This window comes from Atractosteus spatula, chromosome 5 (genome assembly GCF_055471065.1).
Source record: "Atractosteus spatula isolate fAtrSpa1 chromosome 5, fAtrSpa1.hap1, whole genome shotgun sequence".
NCBI classification, from domain to species: Eukaryota; Metazoa; Chordata; class Actinopteri; order Semionotiformes; family Lepisosteidae; genus Atractosteus; species Atractosteus spatula.
This window is the reverse complement of record NC_142710.1, coordinates 62,304,812-62,324,401: the sequence shown is the minus strand read 5'-3', so window position 1 is coordinate 62,324,401 and position 19,590 is coordinate 62,304,812. Positions and strand designations below refer to the sequence as shown.

The 19,590-nt window shown below is 36.8% G+C and overlaps 2 protein-coding genes across 2 annotated transcripts; one reads left to right on the top strand and one right to left on the bottom strand.

Annotated features, from left to right (window-relative positions):
- Positions 1-1,500: 1,500 nt before the first annotated feature.
- On the bottom strand, positions 1,501-8,452 carry nuf2 (UF2 component of NDC80 kinetochore complex). Its single transcript, XM_088917250.1, has 13 exons — positions 8,341-8,452; positions 8,101-8,175; positions 7,885-7,961; positions 7,451-7,512; positions 6,679-6,776; positions 6,163-6,236; positions 5,976-6,069; positions 5,327-5,389; positions 4,160-4,297; positions 3,626-3,766; positions 3,288-3,463; positions 2,368-2,503; positions 1,501-2,078 (listed from the first exon to the last, which is right to left on the bottom strand). The coding sequence occupies exons 1-13, from the start codon at positions 8,449-8,451 to the stop codon at positions 1,971-1,973; spliced, it is 1,353 nt and encodes a 450-aa protein (XP_088773376.1). The 5' UTR covers position 8,452; the 3' UTR covers positions 1,501-1,970.
- A 3,041-nt stretch (positions 8,453-11,493) lies between these two features.
- Positions 11,494-19,455, top strand: rab43 (RAB43, member RAS oncogene family). The gene is made up of 3 exons (XM_088916569.1): positions 11,494-11,830; positions 13,797-13,980; positions 14,427-19,455. Exons 1-3 carry the CDS (start codon positions 11,642-11,644, stop codon positions 14,675-14,677), a joined length of 624 nt encoding a protein of 207 aa, XP_088772695.1. The 5' UTR covers positions 11,494-11,641; the 3' UTR covers positions 14,678-19,455.
- Positions 19,456-19,590: the final 135 nt, after the last annotated feature.

Here is a 19,590-nt window from a genome sequence, read left to right as displayed (position 1 = left end):
TCTAACGTATTGTAATGTTCTACTCATGATTGTAGAACACACTCCCGTCAAAAGTAGTTCTGAGTTTCCAGGTTAGTTCAACGATTTGTTCAAGTCGCAGTGCAATAACCTAAATATGCTTTGAGTAAACTTATTCCTTTCACATTCCCCTGATTGTCTTAACACCTTTCTCAAGCTTACAAAAGTCCTCTCTTAATGTCTCTGCACTAAAAGCTTAATTGCAGTACTAAAGGCAGTAACTACTCTTCCTCCAACTAAAGCCCAAGACTGCTTTAATCAAACATTAACACTTCCTAAACAAGTTAGATGGACGACCTTTGCTTTATAGACCTGCAATGCAGTATTTTACACGTTATATGCAAGCCAAAAAGCAGAAAAGAGTTTGGTTTACTATTAGTACCCAATAAGTACACATGCAGATAAATTCACCTTGCTGTCTCATCCCATTAGATCAAGGTTAGGCCTAATGAGTAGCTCTGTCATCTAGGCTGCTGCTATAAGCGGTGATGGACCAGGAGTTCCAAACTAGTGCCCCAGTACAGTAATCAGTGACACTGTGCTATACAGACTGCTTTCTTTTGAAGAGACATTAAACTGAGTTTTTGAATAATTAGTCATTAAATATCCTTCTTTACGCACTGATGTTAATGACACTAAATCTCTCTCTGAGCTTGCACAAGCTGGTCTGCCGAGTTCCTCCATAATTCAACCAGTAATTTCTCACTTTTCTGCCTGATCTGCTGCATTATGGGGCTGCACTTCAGTGGTGGATGGGCCTGCGATATGTAAATATGCTTTGTAATCCTGTGCGATTTGGGGAAAAGATCGCTATTAAATGTTAATAATTATTAGATGTTGTTAATGCAATTATTAATTACATGAAAGAAGCCTTGCATCCTAAATTGCAATCTTCTATCACAGAGGCCACATTATAAGCATTCGTGTTTGATGTATTTTCACCCGTCTAGGCTTGGAAAAACAGGCCTATAGTTGTAAGAAAAAAAGTACCTTCAGGGACTTAAACAAGCCTAAAATCATTGTATAGCCCATTCTCAAGATAAGTACCGCAATTCAGTACCATAAGTACCATTCTCAAGATCGATACCACTATTGCTCAGAACTGTCAGATTGTAGCTTGTGTAAATAATGTTTTCCAACATTCGCCTCACACATCTGTTTCTGTGTGCTGGAGCTCCCTGCACTGGATTCTCCAGGCAGCCCGTTCCTGAAATAGGGTGTTCTGACTCAAAGAAAAAGTCATTTCTAAATTTTACATTTTGATTTTTTTCAAATATTTCCCCCAGCTTTCTTCCTTGTTTGCTCAGAGCCCAAAATTATTAACTTTGAAGGCATTAGTGTTGAACATGAAGTTTGTTTTAAATTTGTTTAAAGAGATGAGTCATCTTGGGGAAAGGCTCATCTGTAACCTGAAAATCAGGTGGGGCCTCCTAAAAAAACACAAACGAAAAAATGACACTTGAGCCAGGAGTTCAGTTTTCATGTAATGATATACTGTATTTATCTACAGATAGATACCAGCAATGTTTCAAGACAATAGCTTTTACAGACACAGAGAAACTGAATTATAAATGTCAGCAGACAAGAGTCTATACAAGTTAAGCTACGTATTTTCAAAGTCAAAAACAGAAACATTATTTGCAAATACCTTTTCATTTTCTTAAAGTCTCATATGGAAATGGAATGGAAACAAAGTCTTGAGTTCCTTAAACCCATGCACTGAAAAAGATCACAAGGATCTTATAAGAGCCCTCTGATAAAGGTCAAGGTCTGATAAAGATTTCATTTTTACTGTAATTAAAACTATTAACTATTTCTGGTCCAAACATTTCCAACGTTAAGCAAAAACTAAAATATGCTAAAATAAAAAATAAAAAAATACCTCTGATGACCAGAAGCATTTATAACTTTACTGTACAGCTTAGATACAAAGCTTTTTAAGGATAGCATTTTTAAAAACATGCTTTCATTTTCTCCATTTCTCCCTTTTTCTCTTCAACGTGGTCCATGATGCGGGTGTGTAAATTATCCAGCGCTGTCACCAGATGGTCATACATGGCCTGCAAAGACAGTTTAAACTAGAATAAACTGTAGAAAACTCTGAACTCAGTAGACAAGACATAAAGAATGTTATTTACCTTTCTACAGAATCTGAATAATGAATATGCATGACAACCTGCCTGCCTGAGAGTTAAGCTTTTTCTATAACAGATTCTGTTAATCACTGTTTTATAATGCCTTGTTTTATTAAAGCAAATAAAATTAAAATATAGGCTTGGAATGTACCTCTCATAGAATGTTAATCTCTATAACAAATGTGCACTAAAGGGGTTCAGAGGAAAATCGTACCTGTGCTTTGTCAGTCTCTTGCTCACAACATCCCTTCAAATAGTCCATTTTAGCTTTTAATTGTTGAGTCTCGCTGTTAATTTCTTGGATCTTGTTCAGAATATCCTCTCTGTTCTGATGGACTTGGTTGTATTCACTGAAAGATGAAAATGTATCACAAAGACAACCAATTTTAGTGAACAAATTGCTAAGCATGTCTTCACATTTAAAGAGAAGAAAATGCTGTAACATGCATTACAAGATCTGAAAAACTCAGCCATTTAACTGAGATTAAAAAAAAACAAAAAAGAAAAAAATCTGTTAAAGTTAAACAATTAAAACCAAAAAAATAAAACCATCTTATTTACAGAAATTGTATATATAGAAATGTTTTTCCACATGATGGGAATTTTGTCTTTCACCGGAAGAAAGGTGAATTTCAATATTACCTAACTGATCAAAATACAAATATTGTAAATGGTATTGCTTCCCTGTGTTTTAGATATGCTAACTAGGTGTGGCTGAATTTCACAACCAATGACAAAGAAACACAAATACTGAGTTGCCATAAATTCATACTGAGTTGCCAGGAGATAGTTTAGGAGATAGTTTAGGAGATAGTTTAGGAGATAGTAAGATGTAGTACATTTTCCAGAAGTACCTGAAACCTGTTGTTACCTGACCAATCTTCTGATAGTAAGTGATAAGATGAACAAATATAATAGAGAAGTGAAGAATTCCTGAAAAGTCCCATAAAAGTCTTTGACTGTTTGACACCAAACCTGTCCTGAACCCTGTTTTCAAAGGACTCTTTGTAAGGTGTTATTATTTATAATGGGCCAAGTGTTCTTAACTGATTACCACTGGACATTTAACAACACAACGTAATTTGATATCTCACATCTCACAACAAGCATATGTGTCAGTAAAACCTTCCGTACCCAAATATGGTCTGAACATGTTGATCCTTCATCTCCAGCTTCTTCTGCCTCTTGATCCGTTGCTTGTGTATCTTTTCCTGCTTCATGTGAAGCGCCCTCTTCATTTGGCTTTCCTCAGCAATCAGGTTCTTCAGTTCCTTTTTTGCCCTTTCATTCGAGTTATCGAAAATGTGAATCTGTGAAATATAAACACCAAAGCTTTATGATTAGAAGATTGTGAACAAGGGAATATAAGGCACCTCTTCAATAACATTTGCTGCTGCTTTTTGAAAATCTGCATCAAACACCCATGAAAGGAACTGCTGCCAATGCACAAGTTTTCACACTCGGGAACCTACCTCTTCCTGTTGTTTATACATTTCGTCCATTGCACTCTGCAAATCCAGCAGCAGTTTGTAAACACTCTGGATGTCTGCTTTGTACTGGTTATACGTCTGGTTTTTGATTTGCAGTTCCACAGATCGCACATCTGCTTTTTCCTGTAGAGAAGATTTTCACTCATTCAGAAACTTCAGATTCATATTGTGAAACATACTCTACACAGAGAAACTACAGTACAAGATTCTTCATATTTTCAATGACTCTTTGAGGAAAATCACTTTTGTAAGCAAAAGAGACACGACTTCTACACACATCTTTAATTTATATTCTTATAATACAGTACATACTGTACATGTAAAAATCTACATGTGAGTAAAAAGCAGTTTGGGAAACTTTAACTTAAATTTCTTAAATTGTTCTTTAAAATCACAAACATAAATTCAGTAAGAATACTACTATACCTTTTGAATACTTAATAGAGACACCTTGTCTTAAATACCTTGCCTCAGGGAATTTGGATTATTAAGCAGAATAACTGTTTAAAAATATACCTTAGATTTCTTAATGTTTTTCACAGTCTCCTTCATCTTCTCCTTTTCATTTTTTATCTCCTCGGGAGATTCCACAATCTGGGATTTCAGTTTAGCAATGTCTTCTTTCAATGTTGCCACCTGCACTTTTTTCTGGTTCTGCACAGGAAAATAGAACAGAACAACACAGGTTACAGTTGAGAGGAGGCCAGTTGATCCTTCATGCTCATTTGGGTGTTAATATTTTATTAATGCCAGGATCTCATCCACCCATTTTATGACATTTTCCATCAACAACATCAACCAGCATCAACAATACAGCTAAGAGTTGGATTCTGATAACTTTATAGCATTTAAAATTATCCAGTTTTGCCTGTTACTATGCTACTACCCCCATTTCACCTGTTCTGTTACAGTGTAATGTTCAAAATTTACACCCTGAATCAGAAAAGGCCAGTCTTTCACATCCCCTATATCAAAAGACTAGCATGCATTATAGTTACAGCATCAGAACTGTACTACAGCATTAACAAAATGCTGCCTGACAAAACAATTAACTTAAAGGGGAACTGCAGTCCCAATTTCTCATACTGGTTATTAAGTCCCGGTAAAAAAAAATCATAAAATTGTACAAATTCCAAATTTAGCACACAATCGTGAACTTTGTGAAAGTACTGTATGGTGGCCACATTGTGCAAATGGGCAAGAGTGAGAGCTTGCAAGAAGTGCGATGTGAAGCAGCCCTTCCTGCTCACCAGTCACTTCAATGACTAATGTGATGCGATGTACGAGCGAATTAGTACAGGTTGCGCAACAGACATACCACCGCAGAAATATTCCAACATGACCTGCATGCACAGTTAAATAAATTGTATTTGTTTGGTAAAACCATTTTAAAGTCGAGAGCAATATTTTTACTGAATTAAAAGAGATTTACAAGCCTGCCTGTTAACAATGTGTAAAAAAGTGTTGCAATTCCACTTTAAAAGACTTATTTGATTTTTTCAGCTATTTGCTAAAGACATTCTGAGAAAAATATTCAGGCATACTAAATCAGTAACATTACATACTAGGTTTTTTAGTATCATTGTCAGGTATCAGCCTTATTCTTGCAGCATATGTTATTCTTATCCAAACTATCCAAGTTATAAAACAATCTTTCTAATGAATGAGCCAAATGGTACTTACCAGTTTTTGAGACCTTTCTGCATGGTCGGCTTTCAATTCTGCAATTTGCGAGTTTACAGCAGACTAAATTTAGGAAGAACAGAGATTTGTAAACAGAAAATATTTGTAAGCACTGCGTGGTAAGGTAATTATCGTTCTCAAATTACACAAAAAATAATCTAAACCTAATTTCTTCTGAAGATTTTAAAAAAAGGGTACAGTTTTTTACGGGTAAATGTATACCCAAGCCTTCATTGCTAAGTGGTGAAAATTTGTCATTTATCTGGTTCATATTTTATTCAAAAGCAATTATAAATGAATACACTTATATTTGCAATCGTTTATACAGCTTAGTGCTTTACTGAAACAATTATGGACGAAGTACTTTGCTAAAGGGTACCAAAGCAATTGTGCTTGAGCCCACATCCTTCCAATTAAAAGCGTAATACCATAGCCACTGTTTCACACTGCTGCCCAATAGCCTTCTGAGTTAATTTAAATTTGGATATTTAAAACAAAGCATAACTAATTTTATTAGAAGTGTCATTTGCAAATTATAATGAAATAGGCTGAAACTTAATTTTATGGAAAGTTTTATTTTTAAGTATGTTGTGGAAATTTAAATGCAATGTTAAACAATAGCTTGTTTAAAAGTTACTCTGCAACTAACCACTTCCTGCACTTCATGGTCCATATGGTTCTGAAGGTCAGAGAGGGCAGCAGACAGCTCTTCATATTGAGCCTTCTGCTCAGGTGGAATCGTCCTGTAACAATCAGAGAGCCACTGGTCACATTGGAAGTAAAACAAATTTACTACACATATAAACTATGAGAACAAAAGTGATTTCAACACATACGAGAGCTCCTGAATTTTCTTTTCTGCTTCGTTTATTTCTTGAGTAAGGGTCTGCAATTTATCCATAACAGGTTTCTGAAAAACAAAATATCATTGGAGGTTTTCATGTGATACATGTTAGCTCCAAATGTACCCATGCCCTTATCATAATGCAACAAAAAATACGACTTCCTGTAGTGGATATTACAGAATTATGACCAAAATAATGGCATGTTGTTCTAAATACACTTCAGGTATATGTACAACCAAAAAATTTCTGAAAAATAAAAGTAAAATCTTCTATCTAGTTATCAAGCAGTTTCACAATGATTCTAAAAGTTTCTGGAAGTCTCCTTGATTAATATTGGGTATAGTATTTAAACACACAAGCAAAACATTCAGCACCATGACATCATGGAAATGTCAGTTATTCAAAGACCTAAGGTCAAAGATTAGTTATGTTTATAAACTGAAACAACAAAACCCCACACCCTTTCTCACCAGTAATGTAAAGTTAATATTTTTTAGTCACACTCACATAGGTCTGCTGGGTCTCTGCAAGCATTCCTTGCCGTAGGTTTCGGAAGTGAAGAAAGTTCATAATCCCACTCAGAATATAGATGGTTCGTTTTACTTCTGCAAAATCAAGTCACACTAGATACAAGATCAGGCATCCCTGGACAAGTAAAACTGTGGATGGCATGAAATTTCTCAACCAGCTGTACAACTTACATACACCTTACGCAAACATTATACAGAGATACTTGTCAAACAAATACTATTAAGAATGATGATGAAACAAATACACACTTTCAGCACGTAGAAATATTTCCCATTCCTTACTTAGACATTCATTAATATTTGCTATTTTAAATGCAATTCCTTCAATGAGGCAAAACGTGCAAAAACTCAAGTTTCTAAAAGCTTTAGAGATGTTGGATTGTTGTATCAATAGGCAACTTCAGCAAACTGAATAATATACAGACATCTAACAGAAGTCTAAGTTATTAAAGATGTTAGATAATACTTTTTGCTGTACCTTATACTCAAAACAACCTTTGAAGGCAGAGTACTAACATCAGACACATTGAATTACACACCTAAAAGGCAGTGATTGATGTCACTTACCCTAAATCTTGATCTCATCGTTAAACAGGTATAATAGCACATCACAAGATGAAAATAAATTATATGAGCAACTCATGTAAAAAGAAATTCTGTATATGCCTGCTCAATTACAGCTGAATTGAGCACAGCTATAAGCAGAAAGAAAGTTTAGTCAATTAAATCGCTTAATGTTCATTACTTACTTGGACTGAGAATGTCGTTCAGCTGGAAGTCATAGATGTGGCACATTGGTAAAAACTGACACCTGGGGTTATGAATTGGAGTGTTAATAAGCCTCATTAAGTGTTACTTATACGAGGTAAGCTGAATTATTTCTTGACTCTATGATGAAAAGAGAATATTCACTAAAGATCTTAATTACTTATTCTATTAATTCAGTTTAACATGCATCTCTTAAAATTTGAAATCAATTTAGAAAGTGGAATAAAATTAAAAACATTTTCAGTCAATCAAGTGACAACTGCTGTTATTTGTACACTGAAAAAGTCACCATGTTCAAGTACTTCAATCAGACATATGACTTGCTCATCTTACATGAAATTTGATTGTTGACTCTTCATGTTGATTGCTTAGCAATTATTCAGCAATAGACAAAGGTAGCAATCCAAAGACTTACATGCAAATGTAGACACTCAAAACAGGTGTCACCCCCTCCAGTATTGCAGAGTACTGTACGTTTTCATTTATAGGCATCTGTAAAAGAGAAAATCTTGCATGATAAAAATGAGAGCCCACACTTATGAAAGAATTAGTGTAAAATACATACTGTATACCTATTTTTATAACCTAGTAACATTATTCATTCTATGAATGGTGTTGAAAACCTACTTACCATGCTGTGACATTCAGGCCTAAAGCCAAACACCTGATGCAGAATTTTCATGTAAAGTCTCTGAATGGTATCGGGCTGGATGAAAACATAAACAGATTAACTGCAGCCAAAACGTTCAACACTCACAAGCAACAAAAAAATGTCTAACCTCTGATTTGCCCAGTTGCATTTTACAAACAAAAAAGGTACTAAAATGTTTTACTAACAGGTAAGTAAGTACTGAATAAACTTTTTACATACCTTTGGGTTTGGTGCAATGTCACTTTTTGTCAGATTTTCATCAGAAACATTGTTCCGTAGAAACTGCACAATTGCATCAACTTTATAAACAGGAAAAGTATGTGCCTCCATTTTCCTGCGAGAATAAAATAACAAATAAAATTTGTAATAAAAATGAGATGACAAACAGGAGCATACATATGATGTGGAAGGTTTCAGAACTGTTGAATTCTTAGAAGAAAATAATATTTCAGTCGTCCCATTATCTAGGATGGTAGTGATCAAAGCGTTCTGACCTTCAAAGGATAAAATGTTTCGATTTCCTACTGCTAACCATACTCGTTACAATATTTGCAAACTTCCATTACGACTAATCGCTTTAGAGTAAATAAAAAACTAACCATAGCCTAACTGACGAACATAAATTTGGACGTGTTGGATTGTGAAGAGCAAAATGTTCAAAAACTGAATAGTAAATTAACACAAGATGGACAGCCTTTTTAATCTTCAACTGCTGTATGTTTTAAGACAGTGTTATCGTAAATTGCAAGTGCGTAAAATATATCGAGTAAAGGTAAATACTGTTTTCAGAAGCTCGAATTTGAATTAGTGGGGTAATTTTAGCACAGTATGTACAGGTCTTCGTACATAAAAAAAAAGTCTTCAGAAGGATAAACTTTCTTTCTTGTGTTTTCGAAAACAAAACTCGCGATACCTCTTACAAATAAAATATTTACTTGGGCATATGGCTCAGTAAAAATAATAATTCTCACAACTAAATTATACTAAACTACAGAAAACACCCAATGTGCTCAGCTGGTTGCAGCGTGTTCTAAAATTCAACCTTATCTAAATTTCAATTGTATCAGTAATAGTTTGTACTTTATAGTGATCTCTAAGAAAACCGCTACCCAAGAGATTCACATAAACACAAACTAGGGAGAAAGTGTTTTTAGGCTGTACAGCAATTTCGCTTCATGCTAAAGACACAGACAAAACGGATATAAACAAAGGCAGTACATATACCAAAAGCGAAGTTAAACTAGACACCCAGAAATGACATCGCAATCTAAAACTGCGCACCTTATTTTTTTATCAACTTTATTTTCATAAAACAAATCAATTTTCTGTAAATAACACATTTCTTTACCTGAATATGAGTGTAAGACGTTCGCAGCTTTTGAATTTGGCGCTCCCTTCCTTTTCCGTTGAAACTGCCCCCTCTATCTTCAGGGTGACTTAGTATCGCCCCCTTCTGGCGTGGAGGAATTACAATGCTCTTCGCTTTCCGTTTACTTTGTAACCTTAAGCGAAGAGAATCTTTTCTATGGGCCTCTGCTTAATCTTCCCACAAGCCGATTCTGCTAAAAGTTCACCAAAGATAAAATAATATATTTTTCCAAATTAAAATTATTAATATATAAAAATAATCACGAAACAAACTAACGTCTTTACATGTCGTGTGATCAGGCATGATAATATTTTCTAGTAGAAAGCATATAAAAGCGTTTTGACTTCGACATAAAATACAAACAAAGCAGACATCGGGACAACGTCTCTCCAAATCTCACTATTTGTGCTTGTGTTTGTGTACTGTACATCCTGCGATAGACTGGCGTCCAGTCCAAAGGTCGAAACGCAGTAAAACTGGGGTCCTTGTTGTGCAAATTTAATATTGTGATAATAATAATAATAATTGCTTACACTTATATAGCGCTTTTCTGGACACTCCACTCAAAGCGCTTTACAGGTAATGGGGACTCCCCTCCACCACCACCAATGTGCAGCATCCACCTGGGCCATAGTGCCCCAGAATGCTCCCCACACATCAGCTATTAGTGGGGAGGAGAGCAGAGTAAAGAAGCCAATTCATAGAGGGGGATTATTAGGAGGCCATGATTGGTAAGGGCCAATGGGAAATTTGGCCAGGACGCCAGGGTTACACCCCTACTCTTTTCGAGAAATGCCCTGGGATTTTTAATGACCACAGAGAGTCAGGACCTCGGTTTTACATCTCATCCGCCTGTTTACAGTATAGTGTCCCCGTCACTATACTGGGGCATTAGGACCCACACAGGGTGAGCGCCCCCTGCTGGCCCCACTAACATCTCTTCCAGCAGCAACCTTAGTTTTTCCCAGGAGGTCTCTCATCCAGGTACTGACCAGGCTCACACCTACTTAGCTTCAGTGGGTTACCAGTTGTGAGTTGCAGGGTGATATGGCTGCTGTAGATACCAAATATATTTATACCTTTTGGAATGCAATATTTGAAAATATGATCTGGACACAGGTTTGTCCTTGACATGTACTGACCTATTAACAAGGTTAGAAAATAACTAACAATTTAAAATTGTTCGTGGGTTTCATCCTGTTAAACTGACACTTTCGAGATTCAAATATGGACAAAACGATTTACGTTTTATTCTGTAAGGCTGGAAAATAATCTCTTCAGACATTTATTTGTCACATGTATATAAAATAGACTTGGATAGACTTGCAAAACTTTATATTTAAGCATTTTAATGTGAATGTTAGATTTAAGGAGTTTGATATCATAATCTCAGTTTTGTTTAGTTGTCATATGCACAAGTGCAATGAAATGCTTACATTATGTTATACTTTACAAAATGTAATATTGAAAGACGTCATTTATCATTAATCTATCTGTTAGCATCACTGGGTAAATATCATATACATGCAACAAATTAGTCCTACCAAAGTGTTACTTCCTCCTTCCTCATGCTTATAAGATGGGAAATGCAATGTTACTTAAACTCCATCAAAAACATGTCAAATAAGCCAATAAACACAACTGATGTATCTACAAAATTAACTTATTGTGTCCTGATTTTTAAGTGCCTCTGGCAGCGTATTGTTTTGTGTTTTTTGGTCATTTATCTTATTTTTTTGGACATCCTTTCTCCTTTAACCTGTTTGCATTTTTGTGACGTTCAATACAATATCGAAAAAAAATCTAATCTTGATAACAAACCGCAACTACAACGGAAATGGGGTCCTCACGGTGATTGTGGGGCAGCCTTCAGCATCCGCCCTATCATTTCAATGTAAAAAAAGGATCAGGCATGTTGCAGGGACACCTAAAAAAAGGACCCCATGTTTCTAAACAGTAACAAGAGACTGATGTTTAAAGGGGTTGGATTCCACTTGTCCCTTCCGCGTTGGCAGTTCCGTAGGTGCAAAAATATCCACGTCAGTTTCAGCAGTTTCTGATTGCAAACTTTTTCATCACCCGAAACCAGTGCAGGCTACGGTGCATTACATGTAACTGTTGCACCCGATCAAATTCATTGCCGTAGAAAAGATGTCAGTAGCGGATTCTGACGATTCCTACGATTTTCTGTTCAAAATAGTTTTGATCGGAGATGCCGGCGTGGGCAAAACCTGTGTAGTTCAGCGTTTCAAGACGGGGATATTTGTGGAAAGACAGGGCAATACCATTGGCGTGGATTTCACCATGAAAACGATGGATATTCAAGGGAAACGTGTCAAGGTACAGTATTAACGCTCGCAAGTGAGCAGCGTTTAAAAAACGTCGCGTCTTAGCCATCTGCTTTTCCAGGCTGCCTTTCAAAATGTCGATCGTCGTAAACGGTATCAAACGTCCACTTTTGTGAAGATGCTATTTTTTTTCGGAAGCAGCAACGAGCATTTCTTGGTACCTTGTTACAGGCACAAAAAAAATACAGCTTCAGCAGGTGCGCAGTAATTATGTAGTAGTAGGTAGTAAATTCTTCCATTCTCTGAAGACTGCAGTTACTTTGATAACACACCGTTGGTTTGTGCAACCGCCGCTTTGAACTGATGAGTCATGTGAACAGTTAATGCAGTCGTCGCACTTTTCAACCACTACGAATACGACCTTATAATAATAATTAGCAGAGAGAACGCATGAAAAGTAATTAATCTTACACTTAATCCACAATATTCGCCAGAAAGATCCTTATACCATGATTGCACACATGTTTTTTTTTTAAAGAAAATGTTTATTTCGATCCATTATCGTGACGTTCTTGGTTCGTTGTGGCTACAGGTTCTTTTACAAAAGGAAGACCCATGAACTTTAATCGCCTTGCAGTTTATGCCCCCATTCTGAGCTTTTAAGTCGATTAAACTATGCAGTTCTCCAAGTTAATGACGTAAAAAGACCTTACAGTATATTTGTATTCTCTACAGTATATTCGCGAAGTCATTCCTGCCTGATTGCATAAGTCTTTTTTTTTTGCTGTCATGCTAATGTATTCGCTCAGTAGTTTCACACATCTGTTGTTATGTTATAACGTTCTTTTTAGGAATTCATTATTTTGTATTATTTTTAAGGTCATTTATCCCATCTCTCTCAATTTGTGCAACAATTTGTTTCCCCACACGGTTGTGAATCGGCTCACGCGTGGCTGGTCGATCTCACTTCGGATTTGGTAAAATAAGGAAATGTGACACAACGGTGTGACTGTTCATCGGTTTAACAACAGGTTTCCTGGAGCCATGATGTAACTGCATAGCAATGAACATCCTGGTTCGGCTACTGTCACACAAATGGTCATTTAAAACCCTGTTTGCAGACGTGCGCTTAAGATGACGCGTACACAAATTTGAAAACGTTAACTTTTACAGTAACGATCTGTTGCATATCTCCTGGGCAAGTCAAACTGGACCTTCTATGGACGGAACCTGGTACACCAGCGTCTCGTTTTCAAATGTGCAATGCCCAATATAAGGTTTTGAGGATATGGTTGATACGGAGTGAACACTGAAACGAGGAACTAGACCAGCGTGTGGTTGAAAGACAAAATGGACAAATAAAAACGCTCGTTTTCACAACCCATCCGTACAAACACCGAAATTGTAAAGTCACACAATGGTCACCAAAGCAATAAGAAGCATCACTGTTTATGCATGTATGACTTTAGAAAAAAAAAGACTTGGAAATCGATTCAGTATTTTTGATTAATCAGTTAGATTAGATCAGCTGTCCTGATATTGTCCGGGGATTTGATCTGTTACAGAAGCATTAAATGCCCTCATTAGTGCGAGACTTGGTCACGCAGAGATTATGAGGAGGTTTCACCCGTTGAATGTCTAGTCTTGTGAATTTCAAGAAACAGAAGTGGGATATATTTGTTCTTTTCTGTGTTTATCAAGAAACCAATGCCTTTGTGCAGTCAGTAGGTTAAAGCCTGGAATAAGGGCGTTGTCCCTCACTGCCTGGGGTGTTTGCGGACAGCAATTTGTTGCCAGGCAACACTTTGCAGCCAAACACAGTGGACCATTAATGAAAGGCCACTAGCTAGGAGTCCTTACAGCTTGCAAGGGGTCTGAATAGGAGTATGGAGTAACTCATTTTGTAGTGATGGATGCCAGCCTTTTGTACACTCCTCTACCATCTTCGTGCTGATGAGGATTTCAGATGGAGGATTATTTCTGCAGCCGTTGTTTTCAAGTGGCTCTTTGCCCTTCAGCTGCAGATATGGGACACAGCTGGCCAGGAGCGATTCCGCACCATCACACAGAGTTACTACCGCAGTGCTAACGGAGCCGTCATTGCCTACGACATCAGCAAGAGGGGCTCGTTCACTTCAGTGCCAAGGTGGATAGAGGATGTGAAGAAATACGCCGGCTCCAGTATTGTTCAGCTCCTGATTGGTGAGTATTGTTCCTAGGCAGAAAGAAAGGCGGGAGCATATAGATCAGTAATCCTCACTCCTGGTCCTGCAGACCTCTGTGTTTTGGCGAGGACACAAATGATGAAAGACCCAGAAATAGTAGTAAATAGGACCTGGTTAAATTGGATATAGAAGATGTCGTAGACCACTGATATAATAGCCTCTACGTTTTTGCAGGGCTTCTGGTTTTCAAGTCCAGCCTGATCTCTTGGCAGCTTTATTTTAATCGATAGTTCACTTAATGGGGCTGTATACTACTTGGGAAAACTTGTAAAGACCCAGCCCTTTGAAGACTTATGTAAGTTGAGATGTCTGTGCTTAGAATTGCTGCTGTAAATCAGGAAGTATCTGTATGATATAATCTGCATTAATGTAAAGGACCTTGTCTATGTGAAGTGTTAACACCAGTTTGCTGCTTTTTACCAGGTAATAAGTCAGACTTGACTGACATGCGAGAGGTTCCATTTGAAGATGCCCAAGCCCTGGTCAGCAGGCTGGACCTTGTCGATGCTATAGAAACGTCGGCTAAAGATTCCCGCAATGTAGAAGAGGCCTTCACTAAAATGGCCACAGAACTCATGCTGAGGCACGGTGGGCCTGTGTTCAGTGAGACTGTGCCAGATAGCTTCAAACTGAACAGCAAAGATGTGAATGAAAGTTGGAGCTGTGGCTGTTGATGGTCAGTCTGGTGTGTTTTTCTTTTTCTCCTGATCTGAGTGGCAGTACCAGTAACTTGTGCAATATTCCATCTTTCTTTTGTGTTCATCACCAGGGACCAGCTGATTTCAAAAGTGGAAGTTTTGTCACTTGGGTTTGTTTTTGTTTTTTTTTCCTTAAGCTGAGCTAAACTGCTTTGGAATAAGACTTGAAGCGATTTCATTTCCACTTCTGGGCACCAGAAGAAATCAAAGCTTCCCTTTTCAGGCGGGACCATGTCATTCCTCTCAGGCAAACACATGTAGAACAGTTCCACAGGGAAAACGGAACTGCAGCAATAGGAAACGCGTCTAAACTTTCCATCATCATTCTCTTGCCCTACTGGCAACTTGAAGAGCTGCTTGTCTACCACTTGTAATTGTTTTCTGCGACACTGCCGTCTTTGAATCTGCTACCATTGTTTGCAATATAAAGGGCCATATTTCAAAAGCATTTTCTATGATGCATTAGATTCTATTAAAAGGACCAAATAAGCAGCTGAGATTTTTAAATGGCAATAAACCTCCAGGATGGACCAATTTACACTATCCCTTCATTTTACAAGCTGGAAAATGTTATCATTACAGACTAAGGGTAACAGTTATCTGCTATGGAAATGTGACCCTACATCCTGGTTAAAGACCTGTGACAGACTGTTCATAGTCAGCATTGTCTTTTTATCCTTGTGAAGGACTGAGTTGTGTTTTTCACATGACTACTGACTTTTTCCATCTTTTTCGGAGACCAAATGTTTGACTTTTTTTTACTTAAGTTTTTTTTTAAACCGCCGATGCTATGGCGATTATCCGGAGAACTCGGAGGTGGGGGTAAAAGCATTCATTTTTTCTTTGAAATGAGCTGTGTTTATTGGACTGGATGCAGTGTGTACAGTTAGGAAACCGTATTTCCATAAGATTTATTGCTTTCTTTAAGCATAACTGCAGCTTTGGAACAGTTTTTTTTTAGAGCTACAGTAGTTTTCAATATACAGCTTCATGAGACCTAGGAATGTGTTTGAACCGATCAATTCGGTGAGTAAGTAGTGCGAATAAGTGCTTCAGGTCACTAGTGAAATAATACAGAACATCTAACTTTTAGGAACTGAAGATGCATTCCACTGGATTCAAATAAACTGGAGTTCTTTATATTTGAAATGAGAACATGCTATTGAGTCAGTATAATGCATTGAGAGTACATGCTGCTCCTGATGCAATCTTGCTTTAAGAAAAAACAGTGCCATTGAAGCTTTGTGGCCCTGTATTGGCAGTAAGTGCTTGATTTTTTTTTGTTCTTGTTCATAGTGGTAAGATGACCAAATCTGGAGTGATGTAATTGATTATGTAGCTTAGAACCCTTGTCTTAACTGCCACACCAGCTAAAACAAAAGGATGTAAATTAATGAATATAGGACTCTATCATGTATATTTGCTGCTTTAGGATTAGGGGGCAAGGGAATTTAAAAGCAAAGACAACCAAAGTGAAACAGCTGAAAAGGTCTGAGACAGGTCTCCAGTATGAGCTGCTATAGACTGATTTCATTCCAAAGCTGTAGTTCCATTCAGTGTCTTTTAGGTGTGTTAAATTGTTAGCTTAGCACTCAAAGCAGGAGCCCCTTTTTGTTTCAGTTAACTTTTTGCTTTACGCTAATAGTAATTTTGGACCTCAGTGGATGTTTTCTGAAACCTGTTTTCCTTCTTTGTATAAAAATCCAAATATTAGTTGCTTGAGGGTTTTTTAACTGGATTTCTTAAACTGTATACAGAGTGCCTTTCAAAGTCCAGTGGATGAAGATATGGATTTTAAATTCAGTTTTTGCCAAACTGAATACAGACCTGTCCAGCAACAGCAGTTTCCATGTTAAAATGGAATGGGGGGGGGAGCAATGCCTTGAACACTTATAAGCAGTGTTGCTGTACTCAAAATTGGAAGGACTGAAATGTCATCTCAGCTTTCAGGCCTGCTTGCTAGTGTGCAGTTCTATGAGGGTGGTTTAACTGTAGGCTGTTAGCAGTGTAAATCTTTTGGATACTATAGGTCAGTTCATCTCTGCCCCAGCTGTCGGGAGATCACAGCATTTTCATGATGTCAGGCTCATTCCTAATTGGTGGATTGCCGAAGTCTTAAGCCTAGTAACAGAGCTGCTGAAGCTCTCTCCCCTCCCCCATTGCTGTTTCGTCTGATGAAGAACCAGAATAGTAAGTTAGGAAACTTTATTCTTTTATATACAATTTAATATAGAATCTTAAAGTGAGTGGGAGAAATGAAGAATCAGTTACTTTTGAAACCTTATTTTCTGCAGAAATTTTTATGATGATAAGTGTTATGTAAAGAAAAGCATTTATAAAGTCCTAATACAAATGCATATTTACTAGACAGATATAGCAACCTTAACATTGAACTTTTTAAGTCTCATTTATTTGGAATTGGGACAGAGTGAAATGGTAAGGACTCTTATTTTATTCTAGTTTAGCGCTCATTTGAGGTATTCAGATTATTTGGGTATTAAAAATGGTGACATTTTTAGAATGTCATCACTATGCTTTCTGAATGTAATGGAGGAAATCACAAGACCTGTCGGAGGTGTGAGAACAGCGTGTGTTGTCTCCATGTTGTTCTTGGCAGTATACAAGCATCCTGAGGTTGACTAAAAAAGAATTCGAATGACTTCTGAAGACTGGACCTTTGGTCCAGGTAGGGTCACTTATCACTGAGTCAGAAAAATGCAATTGCACAGTGGCATTTTGAAAGTATTATGTGTTCTTGCATGATTATCACATTGTCATAAACATTTAATATCACCATGGATAATTAAAAAAAACAAGTGCTTTTTCAGGATGACCTCTGCAATTTACAGTAGCTTTTGCCTTGTAATGTCTATACCTACTCCTCAGGTTGTCTTTTGTACTGTATATGTTTTAAGAAGAGCTCAGTGATGCCTTGATAATGGGGATACATTGGGTATACAGAGGAAACATCAGTAAGATCTTCCCCATGTCTTGGTCAGTTCATTTGAGGTTTTGTAAGAAAAGCAGTGAGACTTTAGTTTCTGGCTGTGACATTGTGGAAACTGTCTGAATAGATTTTTAAAATATTGCTTTCTTACAATGGTCATAAGCATCAACATTCTGGAGATGTTTGTGCTAAATAGTTGAAACACTTTGCTAGATTGTTGAAAGGAATGAGTTTAGACTTTAAAATATCAGCGGTGAGTATCCTAAACCCTAATTCAAAACTCAGTGTCTTTACTCCTAGAAAGAATATGCATAGTTTGACACCCAACAGGTAGATTTATTATTCAGTGGAGTTCAGAGATTGTGAGGTGTGGGTCTCCTGTCCTGGTCCTGGAGTGACCTCATGCAGTTAGTCTTATAAGTCATTTATTTCAAAATATTGTGAACACATGTAAGTTACTAGGAATTCATGCCCTTGACAGCTGAGATTTTATTCATATGCTTAACTGATCACAAACTGTTCATGTGTTCAGGAATTTATGTAAAAAATGGTTACCTATATAACCAGCTGCTTGGGACCAGGCTTGGAGATCTCTCCGTCAGCTGAATATCTCTGCCACACTGGCAGAATTGTGCACCTTTTCTAGTGTAGCAGTGAAATCTTTTTCAGAGTGTGTATGGGTCAGGTTAGACAATGGAGAGTAAAAATCATGAATATGTGTTAAAGACATGCATCTTCCTGGGCCAACTGCATGTAAGAGTTCTGAAAGTTATAAAATTGGGATGATGCAATGTCTCTACATGTGCACCTTATAAGCATTTAATACTTTCCCAGCAAAAACAAAACCGAAAAGGACTCTGCAGCCTTTGCAATGGTTTGCACTCTTGCACAGTTTGAAAATTATGATTCATATTGAATTCTCACATTACATTTGGATGTGAAGGCAAATTGTAACTAATTGTTTTGCCTTTTTACAGTATTTTGATATCCGTCACTATTTTTCCAATACAGCAACTATTTTTACAGTAGTCATTTTTCAAGGTATTTCATATTCTTCACAGATAATATCCTGAGAATCAACCAAGCTTAAGCAGGCTCCTGGTTTTATTCAAACCTTGGGGGCTAAAAAGGAGTATCTCTTCTTTTTCCTTTTATGTTATGCTTAAGATAGCATTTTCGGCCATTAATGTAATTGAAAAGATTGGTACTGAATAGCAGTAAAGAATGATTGCAAAGCAGATTTCTCATTTTACACCTGTGATCAGTGATATCTGTGAAGGTATCCATAAGAAACTGCTGGCTTAAAAGTGTAAGGTTTTAGGGTAACTTTTTATATTAAAGTATTTATAAACAATTTTATTCTGTCAAGGATATCTTGTAGCCATAAAAAAAACTCATGCAACAGTGCCGAAAGGTTATTTCATAAAGATGTAATAAAGGGAAGAAAGGGTAAATTACCAGTAATTTAAGTAAGTTCAACATTTAATGTTTTTATTGTAGACGGTTGTATACTAAATTTCAGATGGATGGGTTACATCAAGGTTACAGGGTCATTGTTTTTCAATTAATAGAAAAAGGTGGGTTTTCAATGTTAAATCATTCTAGTTTGCAACGGTAACTGATAAATTAGCTGGATGAAAATGTACTTGTAAGGATGGAGAATTTTGGCTTTGTAACAAATCTAAGATGTTAGGCTTATGTGTTTTAAAATGGGTGATCCTTTTCCCTTATGTATTTGGAGATTAATTGAACATGTTCTGTGCATTTGTACTGAAATAAACTGAGGGGGAAAACAAGCTTTAAGACATATTTGCTGGATGGTTTATGAATGTTTGTTAACTCGCAAAGAATATTTCACCACCTTTTTTTTTTAAGAGGGCTACCCAATTTACAGTGTGATATGGTCATATTAATAATATTCTGTATATAATAAACCGGCCCA

What these genes read in the sequence shown, in the direction of transcription:
- rab43 (XM_088916569.1), top strand. Translation starts at nt 11,642, where the DNA reads ATGTCAGTAGCGGATTCTGACGATTCCTACGATTTTCTGTTCAAAATA. An exon ending in TTCAAGGGAAACGTGTCAAG is followed by an intron (nt 11,831 to 13,796) that starts GTACAGTATTAA and finishes TTTGCCCTTCAG; the next exon opens with CTGCAGATATGGGACACAGC. An exon ending in TATTGTTCAGCTCCTGATTG is followed by an intron (nt 13,981 to 14,426) that starts GTGAGTATTGTT and finishes GCTTTTTACCAG; the next exon opens with GTAATAAGTCAGACTTGACT.
- nuf2 (XM_088917250.1), bottom strand. Translation starts at nt 8,451, where the DNA reads ATGGAGGCACATACTTTTCCTGTTTATAAAGTTGATGCAATTGTGCAG. An exon ending in GAACGACATTCTCAGTCCAA is followed by an intron (nt 6,777 to 7,450) that starts GTAAGTAATGAA and finishes TTGATTTTGCAG; the next exon opens with AAGTAAAACGAACCATCTAT. An exon ending in CAGAGACCCAGCAGACCTAT is followed by an intron (nt 6,237 to 6,678) that starts GTGAGTGTGACT and finishes TTTGTTTTTCAG; the next exon opens with AAACCTGTTATGGATAAATT.